This window comes from Nicrophorus vespilloides, unplaced genomic scaffold (genome assembly GCF_001412225.1).
Source record: "Nicrophorus vespilloides isolate i.1.1-1 unplaced genomic scaffold, Nicve_v1.0, whole genome shotgun sequence".
NCBI classification, from domain to species: domain Eukaryota; kingdom Metazoa; phylum Arthropoda; class Insecta; order Coleoptera; family Silphidae; genus Nicrophorus; species Nicrophorus vespilloides.
Window position 1 is genome coordinate 162,715 of NW_017099733.1, and position 20,974 is coordinate 183,688.

At 34.4% G+C, this 20,974-nt stretch overlaps 2 protein-coding genes across 6 annotated transcripts; one reads left to right on the plus strand and one right to left on the minus strand.

Moving 5' to 3' along the window:
* Positions 1 to 1,185: 1,185 nt before the first annotated feature.
* On the plus strand, positions 1,186 to 15,115 carry LOC108565445 (protein alan shepard). Of its 5 annotated transcripts, none has more exons than XM_017924904.1 (9): positions 1,186 to 1,447; positions 9,104 to 9,124; positions 10,866 to 11,042; positions 11,440 to 11,648; positions 11,747 to 11,805; positions 11,881 to 12,002; positions 13,148 to 13,582; positions 13,663 to 13,863; positions 13,921 to 15,115. In XM_017924904.1, the coding sequence occupies exons 1-9, from the start codon at positions 1,388 to 1,390 to the stop codon at positions 14,101 to 14,103; spliced, it is 1,467 nt and encodes a 488-aa protein (XP_017780393.1). In that variant the 5' UTR covers positions 1,186 to 1,387; the 3' UTR covers positions 14,104 to 15,115. The 5 variants fall into 5 exon arrangements, with proteins under 5 accessions (XP_017780393.1, XP_017780396.1, XP_017780398.1 ...); XM_017924907.1 differs by having other exon boundaries at positions 13,154 to 13,582; XM_017924909.1 differs by having other exon boundaries at positions 11,881 to 11,972.
* A 4,371-nt stretch (positions 15,116 to 19,486) lies between these two features.
* Positions 19,487 to 20,041, minus strand: LOC108565456 (zinc finger HIT domain-containing protein 3). Its single transcript, XM_017924936.1, has 2 exons — positions 19,909 to 20,041; positions 19,487 to 19,842 (listed from the first exon to the last, which is right to left on the minus strand). Exons 1-2 carry the CDS (start codon positions 19,974 to 19,976, stop codon positions 19,536 to 19,538), a joined length of 375 nt encoding a protein of 124 aa, XP_017780425.1. The 5' UTR covers positions 19,977 to 20,041; the 3' UTR covers positions 19,487 to 19,535.
* Positions 20,042 to 20,974: the final 933 nt, after the last annotated feature.

The window sequence follows — 20,974 nt, forward strand, 5'->3', positions numbered from 1 at the left end:
TCAGTCATATAATTTTGTATTTGTTGATTAAATAGTATGAATAACTTTATTACAATGATTTGGTAATAATTTCTGTTTTGATGATTCTGTTTTGAGTTATTTACGATCTGTTGATTGTCAATTCTTCTGTAAATTTTTCAAATGTTTTCGAATGCTTCTTATTTAATCAAACAAAAAAAATCTAAAAAAAATTAATCAGTTGTTCAAAATTTGTTACTTGATACTATTTGTATTTAGCGAGTCATTTTTCTTACAATTAATTTTGCTCATTAAGCGAAGTTCCACTGTACTTTAGAAACAAATGTATTTAGCTTCAAATGATATTCAAATTAGAAATTATTTCATCAAATACAAAAATATATTTACGATCTGTTGATGTCAATTCTTCTGTAAATTTTTCAAATGTTTTCGAATGCTTCTTATTTAATCAAACAAAAAAATCTAAACAAATTTAATTAGTTGTTCAAAATTTGTTACTTGATCCTATTTGTATTAAAACATTTGTATGTGTTTTTTTGTTTAATCAACAAATTAAGTAGTTTTTGGAATTAATTTAAAACAAAATATTGACAAACAAAATTTAAAAATTATTTTTTTTTCAACAAAGTTGTAAATGTAGAGAAAATCAGAGGTTTGTCTTAATGAAAATATTATAGATTGAAAAATGGTATATCGTAAATTTCAGTACAAATAGAACCAATTAATAATTATAATGTTATGATTACGCAAATAAGTAATTCTGGAAAGTAATTAACTGTTGTTGGTTTGCTACATAAATTGATTCATTATTTAACAGTGATGTTCTTGCAAGTTTAGTATGTGCAGTATCAGTTAATCATTCCATAATATATTTATCGGAGTTGCGTCACGGCCGATTATAGCCAGCACAAGATGATTCACACGATTGTTGCGAGTTTGTTAGCAACAAATTGTAGAAGAAGTGTCGTTGCAGCTGCAGCTTTCATCTTCGGAAGCGATGATGTTGATGCGCCCTGCGAATCCGCCCCTCTCGATGATGATAAGCCATATGTTTATATATATATATGTGTGTGTGTGTGTAGATGTGTACGTGTGGGCTTCGCTGTATCGGAAATCGAAGTGAGCAGACGTCTACGCCCCTCGAAGCCGGAAGTCGTAGTGACGTAGCCGCAGCCCATAGTCAGTAGTCTTTGATCCGTCGAGTCGGCTGTAGCGAGCACCACTCGCGTTCGCACTCCTCATACCATCCACATACATACTTATTCTTAACTTTGCGTGTGCTTCACCCAATTTTTTTCTTTCTAAAACAACCACCCTTAAGTGCGCTCAAACACCGGATCAACAGTGTGCGAATAAATTTGAAAAATAAGGGAAGAAAAAGGTTACGAAATTTCGGGTTCGACTTCAAATGACGCGCGAATCCATCATCTACAATTGCGACGAATTCTTTAACCGCGAAGATCTAAAGGTTAGTATAGCAGCTGAAGATATGGCCATAACCATTCCAACTTTGCGAATCGTTACGGTGCGTTTTTCTTGTGCCAAGTCTCATTACCTCGCGCACTGATCGATATCCAGACTCTCTCTCTCTGCTTTCCTTCTCATCCATCTATTTTTGCATTTGCGATTCCTGGAATCGAAGGGAAGTATTGAAGTCATCGGATGCATTCGTGAGGACGTGTCCAATGAGTAATGAGAATAATTTCTTATTAAGTAACGACCTCCGTGCGCTCTGCCCGCGGGCCTCGATCATATTTATGGAAATGTATTTTATGCGCGTTCTTGGGAAACGAAGGTGAACTGAATTTTTCTTTCGATTCAAAAAGGAAAATACGGCCGGCTTTTTGCTTCCAACAGATGAAGAGAAAACTCGGAATACGGCGCAAAATTCAAATTAATCTGGGTGTTATTGTGTCGATAACCTTTTGTGTTTATTCGGTCTCATGATCGTTTTCGCGACATGGATGTTTCAATTTAAACAACGCCTATTGTATAATAAACGCCGATGCCGAATAACAACGTAATCATTTCGATACGCATTCATGAAAACAAAGAATTTCTTCTTTTTTTTTTCATTTGTTCATTTTCCAATTTACACACTTGATCATTGTTTAAACCTAAACTTTTTAAATCATTTGCAATTTATTACTAAATGAATATATCACTTAACGAGTTTAATACGTTCCAGAATTTTCGGATTTTTACTCGTATAATGAAACATATACAAAAATACACACAAGTTTTAAAATTGATGTAGCAGGCGCGCAATCCAGGACTTCTCTTCTCATCATTATGCGAAACATCGTTCGTTTAGCGAGTCATTTTTCTTACAATAAATTTTACTCATTAAACGAAGTTCCACTGTACTTTAGAAACAAATGTATTTAGCTTAAAATGATATTCAAATTAGAAATTATTTCATCAAAGACAAAAATATATTTTGTACTTTTTCAGTATTCAGTATTTTCCTTCACACTTAAAATATTTTGAAGATAACTTCAATACATTTTCTAATTGCATATAATAGAAATTTTGATTAATTTGCCATAATTTTCGTTTCGTTTCACAAACTCAAATAGTATTCTTTTAAATCGATTTATACTTATTTATTTCTTTATTTCTTACATTTAAACTTTTATCGCAAGTTTACTAGATTATTAATATTCATAAAATCGTCTGTTTTCAGTCATATTTTTATTAAAAATTGACACAAAATATCTTCGATCAAATTTTGTATTTGTTGATTATATAATTCGAATAACTTTATTACAATGATTTGGTAATAATTTCTGTTTTGATGCAAAATTTATTTATATATTTTTCCCATTTGTTATCACGAATTGTAGAGATAATTCACATTCACATGATTATCATAATAATTCAAGCAATATGTGAATTTAATACATAAAACCTTCATTATTAAATAATTTGTAATCCAAACAGCATTTGAACTTAATTAAGTTATTGTTACTTAAGCTTTTAAACATTGTTTTTTGTATTTGCAAATTCAATTGAATTACGCAGATAATGATAATATCTATTACAAATTATTAAATTTGTTATTGAAAACGTATCCTCGAAATTACAGTTAAACAATTCTAAAATATTTCCATTTATTTATTTAAATGTAATTGTTAATCAAATACTTAATTAGGTTCGCTTTGTTAAGTAAATATTGATAAGTGTAACAGTTTTGCAAGCACACAATTTTATTTCTGTTAATACATTTTACTATTAAACATGTTTTTCAAAAAAATTAAGCATTTATTAAATTATGATAATATACACTTTTCAATAATAAGTATTAAATTTAATTTATATGTAAATTAATCAACTTTTGTTGCATAATTTCGCCTGTTGACGTCCAGTAGATATAAATAATTGAATGCAAATATGTTTTGTATTTGAATTGAGGTCATTTGCAGAAATGTTTACGAATTGACAATGCAAACTGCGATTATTTCACGTGTCAAAGATACAAGAACGCTTCGAACGTATTGATTTTGTTTACTTGCGAGCAAGACAAATAATATTAAACGATTTTCAAATTGCATTTGGGGAAAAACTAATAGGAAAATGTTGTATGCAGACATTCGACTTGAAATAGTCGAGCGAGGAAATAAGTTTTTTTTTTCATTCAATTTATTTCTTAAAATAGTTTTGAAAAATGTTGTTGTAATTATAGTTTAACTGTTTCAAACAAAAAACTATTGATTGATTGTTAATGGAAACTTGACTGCAAAATCGAATGTTTACTCATTTTATGTAATGACTTAGTTAAAAACATGTAACTATGGAATTATGTAATTTTATAAAAAAAGCTTGTAACTTTATGTTTTTAGTTAATGGTTTAACGAAATGAAGTGAAAGCAAGAAACAATTGATTCTAGAATTGAGTGTGTTTAAGAGTTAATGAAATGGTAGTTAAAAACTATTAGCTTTTAATGGGAGAATTTAGGGGAAGTCAAAAAAATTGTAGATGATCACTGATTGATGTGCAAATTGGACATCCGAAATCCGTGCGAGGATTGTTCAGAGTCAGTGTGTGTAAATGGAATTGTTTCCATTGTGGTGTAGGAGAGTTTAAAAAAAAAGCGTGCACCTAATTGCTTCTATTTATAATGATTCTTCCTTCACCGACATTCTGGCTCTCCGTGGTGATTGCAAGGTGAACCGGTTTCGCGAGAATCTCCGGCGCTGGTGCTGCTGCTGCTGCCGTTGCACATTCTGCACGGTGAGAGAAGAGTGCCGGAGGAAGAGGAAAAGCAAAGAGTTTGTTGTGTATAAATGATGTGCAGAAAAGAAAAAGAGCAGCAGAGAGAGAGAGAAAGAAAGAGAGCGCGCGCGTGCTGAAGAGAGAAACACAGAGAAGAGTGTACGTTTGAGCGAGTGAGTGCGAGAGAGACAGAAAGAGAGTGAGTATGTATTGCGAAAAAGAGATTGACCCGGATGCATGCGGAATGGATTTGGCCCCGTTCGAAGCCCCCTTCTAGGATGCGCTTTCCTTCGGTTTGGGGGGCGCGTGCCCCCTCGACCCCATTTATACCATTTACTTTACGCACGCAGCTGTTTTCTTCTGCTAATTTTAGATTGGCCTGATGGCGATCATGGTGATGATTTGCACGTTTTCTGGGACGCCTCGCGCTCGATCCTCCTCCTCCTTCTTATTTTGCGAGGCTTTCTGAAAACTCGAAAATCCTTTCTCCTCTCCGAAATCCATCTCTAGATCCTCTCTCACTTTCCCAAATAAAAAAAAAAAGAATCATCTCTAAACATAGCGGAGCATACACACAATCATCGCAAGAATTTATATAAATACACACACACAATTGCGCGTACAAAGTTTATATGTTCTCTTCTGTGTAATCTCTCAAGGTTAATTTTCCAACTACGAACTATGGACATCTGCCTTATCTTTCTATAAATATTTTTTTTTGTGTAAAGCATTAATAAATATTTATCAACTAACAAATAACTGGATCTGTGCTTAATTATTTATAATCCGAAATGTTGAGTGCATTTTTTTCAATTTAAAATATTGTTATAAATAAAAATAACGTCGGTGGTGTTCTTGGGAAGTAATGCACACCTGAATGAGAAGATTACAGGTCCTCTTTGTTGGCTCGTGAATAATAGAAAGGTACGGAGAAGATTTGCAACAGTGACAAGTTTTTAATACTAAATACAAAATTCTCGGTACAAACCTCAGGGTCGTTGGTCAGGTGTTAAACTATTGTTAGGATTATGTTAGGTATACTTTTTGCGCATCCAATTCGGTTTGTATTTACCCATTCCAACATCTTCTTTTCCATTTTCCAAAGCACACCCAAAGTTGTAATTTCAATTTGAAAATGTTTGATGAGCTCTGCAGTAATTACTCTTGAGTATGTTTAGTAACGGATTGAAAGTTGACTTGCATCAGGAATGTTTTTAATTAGTTTCGGGTATTTATAATATTCGTGGCTGCATTTTTAAATGTAAATGCTTTGCTTCCTTCTGCGCCGGAAATCACATACATTATAGACGCTTGGAATATCAACTTGGGGAATCGAATGTGTGTATTTCTTCTTCCTCGTGCCTTCCTTTAAAACCGATGCGTTCATAATGAAATATGCACGTTATAAGAGTTTTTTTTTTGCGCACAAATGAAACCAATCAAGGTCCAAAATTGTTGTTGCCTCGATTATTAATTAAACAGCTATGCGCCATTGTTCCCCGCTTTCGGTGTCATTGTACACCTGCGCATGAATCACGTCTCAAAATGGATTCTTTTACCTGATTTTTAATTGTTTATTGGGAAAAACTATCCCTCGTCTCTCTATGACCTTACCCAGTGCGATCCAATTGAATCGCATCACAGGAATCCGCAATCCATTGTCCTGTGGAGTAAATCCGTTTTACTTGATGGCATCGCACGACAACACAGTTTTTCCTTCCTTCCGTCGCTCAGTTCGCACGTGAATGGATCGTAATTGAGCGAACGGAATTCCTTTTTGTATCTACAATCCTTCTCTTCTCTTGCTGCGAGATCTCTTCTTGCCCCAGTCAGTTGCATCTCGTTCGTGCTTCATCATCATCAACATCATGCTTGACTATAATAGTAGTAGCAGCAGCAGCAACACGTAAATTTTATTTAAATCACGTACCATTTCTTCTTTCACCGCGGCCTCTTCCCACCCATTCTCGCATTACGAGTTCTCTTCTACGGATATGTGCAGTGACTCTCCGAAATCCGTGCTATGTGGCAACAATAGGCCCTTATCAGTTTTCAACACGGTTTTCCCTTCGAACGACATTCCTGTGACACGTGCTAAATCCAAATAATAAACAAAAATAAATAAACAACAGCAACAAGGATTATATCATTGTCCTCGATCTTACTAGGAACAGGTTAGTTCGCCGCTAATTTACAACTATTTGTCGGTATTGCCACGAGTTATTATTAGTGATTGAACCGTATAGAGAGCTTCGATCTTTTCTAAAGTTTAAAGAGGAGACACAGGGTACGACCTTCGGGCAATTGATATTAATTGAGCGATCATTGTTTGAGCGAACCTGATTTGTAATTTGATCATTAACACTGACAGCTCAGTTGCTGATTAATGAATATTAATTACACTACAATCGGAAGATAATTGCTTTAGCTCTGAAATTATTTGGTAGTTTTAAAGTCATTATTGCGTAATTACTTTTTTTTTGTTTATTGAAAATTCCTAAATTGAATATGAATTGATGTGAGTTTTAGAACATGAGCTTATGAATATGGCATTAAGTAAACTCGTAATAGCTGTTTGTTGTTCCTGCGATACTTAATTGGTTCTTCCTTTGGTAATTAGTTGAGTATGGGAAATTTAGAAAGGTGCACCTTGTGATTGAGAGAGATACACCTGAGCAAGTATCGGGGGCAACGTTCCCGTTCCAAATCAAGCCAAGTTTTCAGTTGTCTTGTATAAAGTATAGATTGATATTCGATTTAGATCGGGCAGACGTCTAGACGCCACTAATTGGGGGTAATTAGTGCAATGAATGTCACTAAAAAAAAGTCACGAAATTGGACCCTAATTGGCGTGTTCGATACTGTTACCATCTTCTCTCTTTTTGCTTCAGTTAGAATTACATGTGCATACGCCGTTGCATAATTATGATGGACGTTGTTGCAATTTGTGTGTGTTTGTTTCGGAATTTGATCCCGATAGAACTTATAGGTCAAAGATTAATTGGCTCGATACTTTATAGGGTACGAACTTTCAAACAATAGCTTCGGAGGTCTCTTTCTGCTCTCGGTACTCGATGAACAATATAACTTTCTAATTGAATTTCTAAATGTTCGATTTTTGTTGCTCTCGTTCGTTGGATGCATGTGCATCATGGATGGATGGATGGATTGATGAAGAATGTATGTGTATTGGATGGAAATATGGTGATGGTCGTGTCGTGTGCGGTGCTGCAGCCTCGAGAGTACGAAGGTTCGCGGAATGTGGAGCAAGTGCAGCTCGAGGAACGGAAGAGAAGAGGCGCGAATCGCGCGCTTCACGTCCTGGTCCGCGACCTTGGTAAGGTCAACGACTTGGATGTAGGCGCTTCCAAAGAGACACACATATTCGCGCAAACTAATTCCGCAGCTTTCACGCCGCTTTGGATTAGTGCCAATCGGCGGCTATTTCTTCATCTCTTCGTCTTCGTCGTCGTCGTCGTTGCCGTGCGCGCGAGGATGGAGATTCCTCGCTAAAGAGAAAAGACGACGACTCTTCAAGTTCTCGGTGTCCATTCATTACATCCCAATTAAATCCCGAGAATCTAGGATGGTCGTGGTCAGCGTCACGATTTCAATGAAAGCTACATTAAATACCATTGCGGTTTTACATCGTCTTGTTTTTTTCTTCATTTCTAGTTGCCTCAAATATAACTGTTTCTTCTTTTGAACAATCGACTCGTATCATTCAGATATTTTTAAATTGTTTCTTCGATTGCTCTTGCTAAATCAATTAACGTTCCCCAATAATAACGTTACAACAACTCTAGACCGGATCCACAAGCCATTATTGATAATCTCAATGAAAAACCTAATTATTGAAATTGATTTGAAAGCAGCATTGATATACAGCATTACAGAATGACTTGAGTTTGAACTTATATATATAATAATAACAGAAAAGGCATAGTTATTAAACGTTTTTCGAAATTAATAAGCAAAAAGCAGTTATTAGTAATTATATGTAAACTAAAATATGATTTATTGCGTGCATTACGACGAACTTCATTAAATTTTATGTTGACTTTAACGAGCTCCAAATAACTACACAAATTTACATATTTTTGTTCTTTTCTGTTGTGTAAAAGAAATGCATAGTAATAGAAATTCCAATTCTTGTACGTGTGAGGCAAATAGGCAATAATCAAATGTATAATTATAATTTTGGAATTAGTTTTTTTTTTTCTCTTTGCTCATGAAATGGTGCCTCTCAGATAGTTTTTCTTTTATGAACGTTTTACATGACCCTGACTGTCCATAAAGGCCGTGTCCGTGTAAGAATGCCTTCAATGCCGCTAATATGTAGGTTATCTGAGGTCGCTTACACCATTCCGCATCCTCTCACTCGTTTACTTCACTTGCAACTTCCTCAAGACACATATTTTCTTTTACATCCCTCTCCTACCTTCTTCTTTCCACGTCCTCCTCGGTTCATCGCTCATTCTCCGCGAATCAACTTCTCTCATATTCACACATTGCTTCTTTTTATTTACAAAAACAAATTTCGTTGATGGTCCACCAAGTTCCGGTCCAGTTTAAATTGGATTACGGTTAAACGTATACAATTGCCAATTTCGCAAGATCTCCAATATTATTAATGATGACTACTCCCTAGTTCCGTTAACAAATTGAGTCATTGCGGATATTGCAATCTATCTGATTATATCGATTAAATGCACGCTCGCACTTAGTTTAATCAATATTATAATTTAAAAAAATTACTCAATTGTACCTACTTACACATCATTGAACAAATCCCCATAGAAATGCATTTTTTGTTTTTATTTTAAACATTGTGATAATTGTGTTCATTTTTATAATATGTGTATATTAATGTTTTAATATTTTGTTTGTTCACTCGATGCGCAAAAGGATTTTAAGAATCATTTTATGGCAAGTATTAAAATTTATTATATTCGAGTTTTTCGTAGATTTTCGTTTTTCTTTTTTTTAAATTTCGAATTGAGCCCATGGAAATGTTGAATTAGGTTTGGGTTTGCGATTTTTAATTGAACATTTGGTTTGAGTGAAAATTTCGAAGAATTCTCGATTAGCATGTACAAATATTATTTATATGAATGCGACGATTATTGTTGCATGTTTTTTTTTGTGATTAATCTCAATTTTACTGAAATTTGCACAAACACAAAAATCTATAACAACACTGTAATTGTTGTAATATTAATATTTGATTAAAAATATGTTTGTATGTGGATTAGTAAACTTGTTGTTAAATCTCTCTCTATTTGCTGATGAAATTAGAAAGCAATTTTCGTGTTTATTTGCTCTTTTGGTGCGGATGGAAGATATTGCTGCAGGAGCAATTTGTAAAGGTTTTACTGCAGGGACCCGTTTTCCGGGAAATTCGCTAAAAATATTTTCATGATATTCGGTTGGACGACCGACCGTTAGTACAAAACAAGTAAACAGCGGTTATTATCAAGACGGTGAAAACTCGTTTTTGGACCGAAAATATTTTCCTAGTATTCAGCAGGTCATTTAAAGACAATTTGTTCGGTAGGTAGTTTCAATGTAATCTATGCCCCGCGCGCAAGGCAAGGATTTGGTTTAGTCGAACCGTCCATTCATGCGAACGTGATTTTATGACCATTTTCCTAATTGCAAACAACCAGTTTTCTTTTTTTCCTGGAAAGTTCTGCCCCCAAAAAATGGGGGGACTTCGACAACCACCCTCCCCCACCATTTCAAACGACATTAGCAAAGCGCACCCGGATTGCTAACGCATATTGACATCAGTATCCTTCGGGCGACTGTAGTGAATCATTCTATCACTCTATCTTATCTCTTGGACTCCGTCTGCTAGTGACTGACTCCCACCTCTCCTCTTCTATTTTTTTTTTCGTGATAATCCCGGTTTGTGACTGCATTCTTCCAAGGCCCCATTCGTCATTCGCCTGAGCAGTCACAATCATCTCTGTTATCAAAGAGACACCAGTGTTGAGCAACCGAAAAGAGCAGCTTATTATTATTAATATTCCAAGTGATTAGTGTGCATCGCGCTGTTGAGTAATAACACTAGCAACACTCGCTAGTATTTTAGTCAAGGTATTTAAATTGTTTTTAATTTATTATTTGTGAATACTCTTCGACAGTTTCTTGAATGAATTGTGGATTATGTAATCGGTGCTGCTATTTTTAAACGGATCAGTATCTCAATTCGGTTTATCTATTATTAAACAAAGGCATTTACTTTTATTAGTGTGTTGATGATAAGTTTCTGCTGCGGATTGGGAGGAAGGAAAGAGCGAGCGACTTTCGCGCGACTGTTATGTAAATCTCGCGAGTATTGCGATTGTCGAATGATTATGGTCGTGTATATAGGAAACTATAGGTCGAACGGGCAGCTACTGCTCTTTATCTGTTTTCACTTTTCGCATTTGTTAGTTAATGGTTCGCTCGATTGCGCAGCTGGTCCGAAACGGCTTTGTTTGTAAATAAAGACGATCGGTTCAGGAGGATTGCTGTGGTACAACCGATACATTCGTTATTGGTTCGTCAGTCGACGGAATGATTCATGTGCATGGTTTAGTTGAGGTGTTTCTTGATGTTCTCTTCGGTGATTCTAAAGTGTTCAAAAGTATCTAATAGCAATTTGTTTTTGTGTAATTTGCAGAGTAGTAACGGAGGCACGAGAGCGCCGTTCCCAGGCGGCGTCAAGCCTCCAATGGCTACCCAACACCAGACTGGCTTTCGTGCCCAATGGCCCAACCAACCACCCAACTTCTATCGTTACCCAACACAATACAACACCCCTAATAGCACCGGGAACTACACCTCTGGATCTAATTCGGTAAGCAACAGGAATATTTTAAAAATTAATAAAAGATAGGAATAAATAAACCGGATGCGCCGGGTAGGAAAGATAATAGCACAATGCTATCTTGTAGGCCCTGAAAATGCATATTCGAAATACACTAACATTCCAAACAAAAAAAATAAATGTTAGCATTGTCCTTTAATCAGCAATATCGATAGGAGAGTTACATTATCTCTGTATGTACGTTATCGCGAAACATATTTTCCTGTGCCAGTCTAGATAAGCATAGTCTATAATTTTCCCTTTTTGTACTCGTCGCAGTTAAAGTGCATTCATTGTTTTTATCATGTCCAGAGTTATGAGATATGCGAGCGTAAGAGTTCTCTGCATCTTCAAATCAAATAGATTTTGATAATCTGTGTGTTTTCAGTATGGAAGCCAGAGAGTGCCAACAGCTGCATCGCCCAGCAACACCAGCAGTTCCAGTAGTCACACGGGCAGCCAAAGCGGTACCGTCACTACTTCTTTGAGCAATAATGTTGAGAGCAGCAGTGGCGAACAGTTGTCCAAGACCAATCTGTATATACGTGGCCTCTCACCCAATACCACCGACAAGGACCTCGTATCTATGTGTTCTCAGTAAGTCCTTGCAAAAAAATGACCAAACGTTTTGCTGCTTCACAAATTCAGCAACAATTAATTAATTCTGTTTTTTTTTTCTCTCTCTTCCATTACAGATTCGGCACAATTATCTCAACCAAAGCCATCCTAGATAAGAATACAAATAAGTGCAGAGGTGAATAGACGACCAGGATTACCTGGATTTTATATTGAAATTTCTTTTTTAATGCAACGAATTTTAATTTTGTAGGATACGGTTTCGTGGACTTTGAAAGTCCGGCGTCAGCAGAGAACGCAGTCAAGGCACTGACTGCGAAGAACGTTCAGGCACAAATGGCCAAAGTGGGTAATTGGTTACATCGTAGGCCCACTGTACGTTTGCATGCAAGTAATACCTAGCTTATCTACCAAAATCCCGACATACTTTAAATTCGCAGCATCCAGAATCACACAAATATCTTATTACAGTTTGTACATTCATTTATTACATATACAGTCAGGCAAAAAAAAAAAAAAAGAAAACAGTTGCGAATTTGAACATGTAACTCAAAGCAAATCTATTGCGATGGGCCCGCGTCCCCGAAAACCCCTCTAGATTTGCTCGGGGGTCCCGAGATTTGAGTTTAGTTAAATGAAATAACTTGTAGTTGTTATGGAAAAAGGCGGTAGATGCATGAACAATTTGATCTATACACAACAACTAAAGAAAAAAAAACAGATTTTGATTTGATGAACTTGATTTAAAGAAAAAGAGGAGCTTCAGTGCATTGTAGTGCCTAAAGAATCGATGTTTCTCTGTTAATTCTTTACAAATCCTCGGTACTTTTCAATATCGAAAATCTTATTATTGCAAGAATGGGCATGTAGCGAATGATTCTCAATAACAAGCATTATCTCTTTTTTTTTTCAAACTAAATTAACAAATAACTTGATAAAATTCAACGTTTTTTAATCAATTATCGATATGAGTACAGATAGAATTAATTAATTAATCGATTTTAATTCAAATAATGCACTTATTCTTGGATAATTTGAATGATGCTGGAGAGATTTGTGGAGATTTAATTAAATGTGTATCTTAAATTAGCGCTATATATATCTGTCTTATTATATGAACTCTTGAAATTTAGTGTACTTTGATGCTGATTATATATGGTTATAATATCGCGATGATGATGTTTAGAGTTTGGCGGGAGAGTATGTAATTCTTTTGATAAACGTTACATGATTTGGTGCATGCTGTATAAAATGTACAGTTTGATTAGAATGAAGACAAAGTAAAAACCGGTATTATATATATATATCTCTCACTAATCCTGTAAAATAATAGTTTGCGAAAACATTTGCGAAGAGTATTCTACTAACAGCAACAAGTGCCGTATTATTAATAATTATAATGATGATGAGGAGAAGGAGTTATTTGAAATTTAATGTTTAAGCTGTCGCCTAGTTTAAAGTTCATTGGAATGATGTGGATATTTTTTTATTTTCTTTTTTCCGGTTGGATTTCACTTTAGCAACAGGAACAGGATCCGACAAATCTGTATTTGGCGAATCTGCCCCCTAACTTTAAGGAGGCGGACGTGGATCAACTACTCCAGAAGTTCGGTCAGGTGATATCGACGCGTATCCTGCGGGACTCCGTGGGAATATCAAAGGGAGTCGGATTCGCTCGCATGGAGTCCAAGGAGAAGTGCGAGCAAATCATCAACAACTTCAACGGAACCATCCTGCCTGGTAGCAAGGATCAGCTCCTCGTGAAGTTCGCCGATGGAGGCAACAAGAAGAAAAGTCTTTATAAGAACAATGATAACAATAAGATGTGGAGGGACGGGGCCGACGCGATGTCCGCAGTCGCCTACGATCCAAATCCGTTGGCGCAGAACGGCCTCGCCTCCCAGCAGGTGATGCCAGCCACGCATCCGAATTTCAGACACCCCTTCCATCAGCAGGTAAATTCTTTTATTTCTAAACACGCTATGAGCTCGTGCGTTGACGACGATTGGTTCTAAATTAATTTCGGATTTGTTAGATGCCTGGTGGCTTTGCAATGCACAGTACCCCATGGATTACTCCGTACATGCTCCAGTCGCAGGCGGCCATGCCTTCCGTGGAGGACAGCTACAACATTTCGGCCAACCACATGGGCTCTTCCTACAAAGGGGACGGACAGACCCCCCGGAATATATCCGTCATCATGTCCGAAGTTCCTTTTAATCCGATGATGTCTCAGGTGAGCTGGCCGTTCGTCCCACCCATGCCATGCAATTGATTTTGATTCGATCCACAGCTTTCTGCTCAGATGGGTGCTATGCAGCTGGGCTCAGCACCGTACATCTCTCAGGCCCCCTACGCACCCTACTACACGCCTCAGATCATACACACCATGCCCATGGGAGACTCGGAGCACACCTCCAACGCCGCAAGTCCGGATGACCCCTATCAGGCTTACCCCCAGAACCCCCCTAAGTAGACCCACACAAGTAATTTATAAAACAACAACAACAAAAAAAACACATTTCGTGCCAACAAGATACATAAACAAAAACAACAACCACAACAACATTGGGCGCGCTATGGTTTTCAACAACACTTAGTTATACTGTTGGCATTCTTGTTTTTAAGTAATTTATTAAGTTAGTATCCGTTAACTTATTGAAGAGAAGATGATGAGGAAAAAAAGAGGAAAGAAGTAATAAGCAGTAACTGGCTGGCATGTAGAGTTCAACCGTGCTCTCAGCGGGGAAAATACCTTCATCAAATTTATTTGTTCGTTTGATATATTTACACATATATTTATATATTTGAAGCGTAGGATTATATCATTTTTTTTTTGGTCGAGAGAGAGAGAGAGAATTTATTTTTTATGGAAAAAAAAATGAAATCAAACAAAATATGGACGGCGGAGAGTGGTTACTGTAAATAGGTAGGCTAGGAACGAGAGCGATTTTTTAACATTGAGATTAAAACATTTTTGTGCTAAAGATTTTTTCGCGAGCGATTTGTATTCCTCGCTGTTGCGTTGTTGAGATTATATCTTTATATACATATTTGAGTAGTTCGTAAGTTTTCATTAAACACTTTATTCTTCTTTTTGTGAAATTTAGCGTTTCATTATGTTTCGATATGTTTTCTCTTTTTAATATATATATTTAAATTCTGGAGCACGGTTCGACGCTGCCAGCCGCCAGCCCAGTTCTTTGACAAAACAAATAATATGAAAAATAACAACAGCAAGCAACAACAAATAAACACATTAATTAAACAAACAAAAAATAATAAATATAGAAGGATCTTCCCAGATTTAGGCTTAGGTAAATTTAGGTATATTTTATTTTTTGAGAAGTATAATGATAAAAAAAAAAACAAACAAAAATGGAAAGCATGATGCGAATGATGAACCACGTGTGAGGAGGTAGCAGAAGTTTTCTTTTTGTGAACGAAGGTTTCTTGAAATGTGAGGTACAGAGAGAGAAAGAGAGAGAGAGGAATAAAAATTAAATTAAAAAAAAAAAGATGGAAAATTGTGTGCGTGCAAGAGATGATTCTAAAAGCGTGCCAGGTTTGCATGGAAGAAAGTGAATGTTAGAGAGAGAGAGAGAGAGAGGAAATATGCTCACAAAATTAATAATTTTAAAATCAAATTACATTTTTTTCCTGAATATTATTAAAAAGAAAGAATAATCTCTAAAATGCATTAAGAAGAAAAAATCAATGTTGATAAAAAAAAAACTGATGATGAAGGTTAATTAATTAATTAAAGAGAGAAATGAGAGAAAAGAAAAACGAAATAAGCATATATTAATTTTTAAACTAAAAAAAAATAAAGATAAACTTGAGAGTAATAAGGAGATATATAATAAAAAACGAACTTCCAAAACTGTATGTACTTCTTTAAAATTAATATTTTTGTTTTATTTAACTGAATTCGTTTTATTTATTTTTTATTTATTCGTCGAACAACTAGTCTATTTCGTTCTTTTTTTTTTTTGGTTTTAATGTGTTTTTTTGGTAAATAATGAAAGCAGACAATACCTGTAATTAATTTTTTTTTATTCAAGTAAAAAAAAAAGAAAGGAATATATATATTTTTTTTAAATATATATATATTTATTAATTATTATTATTTTTTTTTGAGCACAGCATTTGTTGGTGTAGGAATATTTTACTTAATATATGTCTTTATTTTTTTCTTGCAAACGTAACTCTTTTTTTTATTTTATTATTATTTTATTTTTTTTTGTTCAAAACCCCCCAATCGTTTCCCTTGATTAACAACAATTGTTTTTGTTTTGTTACACACTTAACCAATCAAAACACACATACACACACACACTCGAGGGCGGAGTTTCATCGGCCACTCCCACACGACTTTTGTTTTGACTTCTTCAAATTTCTTACACCAACTGAATGCGATTCTCGCTGCAACAGAGAGCATTATTACCGTAATTCGACTGGTTACACAACTTTTTCGTGATTATTATTACTTACTTAACTATGATTTTTATGAATTTTGTATCGGTTTAAACGAGAAATTGATGATAAGACGCCGCTGCCCGCCTCTTTAACACTGCAATTTGCAAAGGTGGGCGTGAGCGTTTTGTTTTTGTGTTGAGAAACGAGAGGAGTCTTCGCCTATTAATGAAACCGCCTCTTATACATGGGGGCGGTTCGTATAGTAAGAAAAACAAAGTATTTAATGAAAAAAAAAAACAAACGACTGAACTTTTATACATGCAATTTTAATCGTAGATTAATCGTGGAGGAGTTTAGGAGATTTTGTAACAGTTACTGTCATCGTCACAAGCCCTTATATATGAAGAAGAAAAAAAACTAATGAATTGAGAACAGGAAAGAAAAAAAAAATGCTATTATTGTTTATTTTCCTTAAATTACTTTTCTTTATCGACATTCCACAGTTTGTTTTCTCTCTATAGTTATTACTATTAATGCTTTCATTGAACAAGATTTGTTTTTGTACAGTTTTGCATATAGATTTACACATTTTCTTGTACTTTTACTTAAAAAAAAACAAACTACAACTATTTATCGATCTTGTTTCGCGTGCAATTCATGTTTTCTGTTCACTTCATGTTTTCAATTTTATGGGAATCTTTATAAACGGACTGACCTCTATGTAAACTTGCAGATTTAGATTTGTTTCCAAGACGTGTGGGGGGGAGTGTTGTTGCGATGATGCTCGCTTACTTAAGAAGTAGCGCGTATTTGATTGAGGATAGGATTTGTAAAATTTATCGAAACACTAACAATTCGCGATTCGCCGAACGATTGTGCAAAAAGTTAAGATAAGGCTGCGCGTTTCTCATTGGTCGTGGGGGTGAAAAGAGTGGGCGGAATTTGAGAGAGAGACGCCTTTATTTTTTTTTATTGCTTCGTTCTTTCTTTTTGGATACCCGAGATGTTGGGAGAGAGAGCGCGCGGCTTCGGGCGCGAATCGAAGATTGGATTGAGTTTCGAGAAAAGCACTTTATATATTGATAAGTAAACAGAACAATTTGAAGGGATGAAAGAGGCTAGAGAGGCCTGGCGAGGTTCGAGAGTAATACAAAAAAAAACACAAACATTGTAATCATTCATGGTAATTTGTTGTTTCGCGAAATCTCTTTAAATTTCAAAAAAATTAAATGAAAAAAAAATCAACATAAATTGTAACTGAATTGTTTCGTTTTCTTTTTGAATCTAGTCATATATAATTTATTTTTTACCAAAAATCCTGCGTGGGTATTTTCGAAGAGAGATTCTTCGTGTTTTGAATTTTTATTTTGAAAATGTATATTCGTGTTTTGTTGGGGGAAGCCAGGTTTTTTGGAGTGCTACACGTTTAAAAGAAGAAAGAAAAAAAAATGTACCGTGCCTTTTCAGATTAGTCCAGACAGGGATCTACTGAAAATATTTTAATATATTTTTTTAAAGCTCGGCGTAATTGTGAAAAGCCGACGAAAAAAAAAGAAGTAATATTTAAAGAAAAGAAAATAATAAGAAAGAAAAAAAACGTAATGATTAATAATGATGACATTAATAAGAAACGAGATGTAAAACAGAGACGAAATTATTGACTTTCTAAATGAAGTTCGAAATAGTTGGATTTATTTATTTTACTTTGTTTAGTTTGTACGGTTTTCGTTTTTTCTCCACTGTTTGCGAAACGATGACGCTGAGGAATCTGGATGGAAATTTGCGCTGTTAAAAGAGCGACTTTCTTCGAGGATTCTTCAGCTCCGATTAAGACAAGATTTGAAAGAATATAATAATAATACTAATATTTATATATATGTAAAAGAAAATATTTGAAAGAGAAATGATTGAAACTATAAATCTCCCCGGACCCGTTCTTTTGTGTGCTATCCAAGATAAACCGGAAGTAGCGTTGTTAGGAAAAAAAGAGATTGTTTATCTTTTTTTCGTTTGTTATTTGATTCTCTTTTGTTTTTTTTTTTCGGGACGCCCGGACGTCTCCGGCGATTGTCGTTTTCGGTTTTCTTGATTTTGGAATTCCCATAAAATGCGGAAGTGAAGCCGGAAATTTCTGAAAACCAAAATGAAAATGAGTAATTGCAAAAAAAAAAACAAACAAAAAAAAGCAGAAGAAAGAAGCATGACAGGATGAAGGGAATGGGAGGAGTGTATTTATTGAGACGGTGCACTTATTGGTCGGAAGAGTGCAAAAAGTGAAGAAGAAGAAGAAGAGATTTTTACACGTGTTATATAACTGAGAGGACGATAGAGAGACAGAAAAAAAAAGAGAGGAGAGAAGAGAGAGAGAGAGAAGTCAAAGCTGTTTATTTTCTTATTAATACCGTAAACGTATATTCACGATGGGATGAAAAAGGGGAACTATTTTTTAGACCATTACAATTATTAAGAATCGGTTGGAACCTACCCTATTCAAGTCACGGCGACGTGTATCTATTATGCGTCGTTCCGAGTGGATTGTAAAAAGTTTTCTAGGTCTTAGGTACTTATTATAGGTGGCTTCTAGCGATTGAATTAGGCTTCTTTAGTTCGTAAGCTTTACACTCTACATGGTATAAGAAACTTAAAATTTAAGGACGAACGAGGACGAAAAACGATTGAAAAATACTTGCAAAAAAAGAAAAACAAAAAAAAAAAACTGAATTTAACATAGTGTTTGTAGTTAGCCAGTAAGTTTAAGAATTTCCTTTGAGTCATCTTTGGACTAATTTAAGAATTTTTTTTGTTTTGTTCTTTCCTCCATTATAATTAGCGTTTAAGTAAAATAGATTATATTTAGTGTTAAGCATACAATACTTTTAGTGGATTCTAAGTGAGTGTGGGCATTCTGTTGGAAGATTTCTTAATTTATATACGTATATATATATAAATACTTCGACTAAATGTGTCCCGATGTTCTATAATTTTTTTTGTTAATTGTAAGTTTGTTTTTTTCTTTTCTTCCTTCAATTTGTTTTCTCTGTAAGCTAAGGTATTGTATACATTAACAGCAGTTAGTCAGCTGAAGGTGCGGTCAGAGTCCAAATTTGACTTGACGCCTGATCACTTGATGTCGAGACGTCTCGTGCGGTCTCGTTGAAACATCCAAGTTTTCTTTAGATTTAAGTCTTTTTAAGTGTTTCTTTCTTTCCTTCCCCACTTTCTATTGTTAATATAAGTTTAAAATCTGTAACTAATTGATTTCTCTCCACTGTTGTTTCTTTAATTTCCTTCTTCTTGTTTGTTTCCTCCCCTAAATATTATTATTATTCTTTTGTTTTTTTTTTTTAAATAATGTAAGTCTTCTTAATTTTGTGTTTGGTAAAAATAAACTGTACTTGTCCAGGACTTTTACCAGAAAAATAAACATGAAAACACACAGTCTTTGCTTATTTATTAATATCTTACAAAATTTAAATATTACAGCTTGATTTAATCTTCTTGTGGCTCGACAACTTTCAAACATTCATCAGCGAATTCAACAAATATTGGCTCCAACATTGCCTTTGACATAACAGCTTCAGCATCCTTCGAATTATCTACGGCTACTAACAGATCTCTCAAATGCTTATTTTTAAGCATATCTTTCAGCTCTTCGTTGCCTTTCAGCAAAAGCAGCTTGTCTTCAGGTACTGTATCATTCGTAATAAAATCTTGTCTATTCACATCCTCCACCGGTGGAACTGAATTAACTTCACAGTTTGACTCTCGATGTTTCTTGCAGCAAACTACACTGCAGCTAAAACATACACAAATGTTAAATTAATTCATATATTAAAGAAATAACAATCATTAAAATACTTACTAATAGATTAAACATGTTGGACATTTGTATATACCATCTTGTACCTTGCAAATAATGCACTTCTTCATTTTATCTTAATGTTTTGAATGTTAATATTTATTGAGGTTATAGTAACACAGAACAGATGAAGAAAATAAACAGAGGTTAAATTGATTTAAAAAAACTTTTAATACATGTATGTTTGGTTGCATACATAACAATTTGATGGTGTGTACTAAACTTTAATTTTTATTAATGTATCATTTTAATATTAATTATTAGTAATATTCTTAGTGTTAGTTGCATAATAAACTTATTAATAATTTGAATAATGTTTGTTTCATTTCTTTGTTCTAATTATTAATTACAAATATAAAATGTAAATAAATCAATTAAAAATGTAAATTAATAACGATAGACTTTTAGAATTTATCATAGCATAGATTTTTGCAAATTTTTGGTAGAATCAAAATCAGCCATCTCTTGGCAATCGAGCAAAGATTATAGTTCAGCTATTTCTGCGCTGTTCCAATTAAGATTATTTTAATTTGAATTTTAATTGGATTTCCTGTTTAACAGAATGTGCGTTCTTTAATTGTCTTTTACTTAATTGTTAATGTTATATAATTCATGGAAATTCGTTAAACCTGTTAATAAAGAGTAAATGGTAATAATAAAATCGATACTTGCCTTGCTTTTAATACAAACAATTGAAATTTGGTACAATCCAAAAGAAAAAATTAAACAATTCTAAACATACATTTTAAATGGGGATTTGGAGGTCTGCATCATCTCGAAAATGGTTTATATTCAAAGTTAATTTATATTTGCAATACATATATTTCTTGTTTGTTTCTCTCATTTCTTGTCAAATTAATTAATAATATTTATATATATATATTTTACATCAAAGATGAGCAGTATAAATAGACAGGCAGTCGCATAACATCACAATATTGTTCAGATAAACAAATGTATAAACATGACAAAAAGCACTATTGGCAACGACTGATTCAAACTGCGTTGCTGCGGCAACGAAAAACATGTTTTTGTTTTGATCAAACGGGGAATTGCAAATCCGGTTGAA

Bases quoted from the DNA above. Each gene is read 5' to 3' on its own strand.
- LOC108565445 (XM_017924904.1), top strand. From the start codon at position 1,388: ATGACGCGCGAATCCATCATCTACAATTGCGACGAATTCTTTAACCGC. The intron at 12,003-13,147 runs GTACGTTTGCAT...ATTTCACTTTAG, and splicing joins GGTTACATCGTAGGCCCACT to CAACAGGAACAGGATCCGAC. The intron at 13,583-13,662 runs GTAAATTCTTTT...CGGATTTGTTAG, and splicing joins GACACCCCTTCCATCAGCAG to ATGCCTGGTGGCTTTGCAAT.
- LOC108565456 (XM_017924936.1), bottom strand. From the start codon at position 19,976: ATGAAGAAGTGCATTATTTGCAAGGTACAAGATGGTATATACAAATGT. The intron at 19,843-19,908 runs GTAAGTATTTTA...TGTATGTTTTAG, and splicing joins CCAACATGTTTAATCTATTA to CTGCAGTGTAGTTTGCTGCA.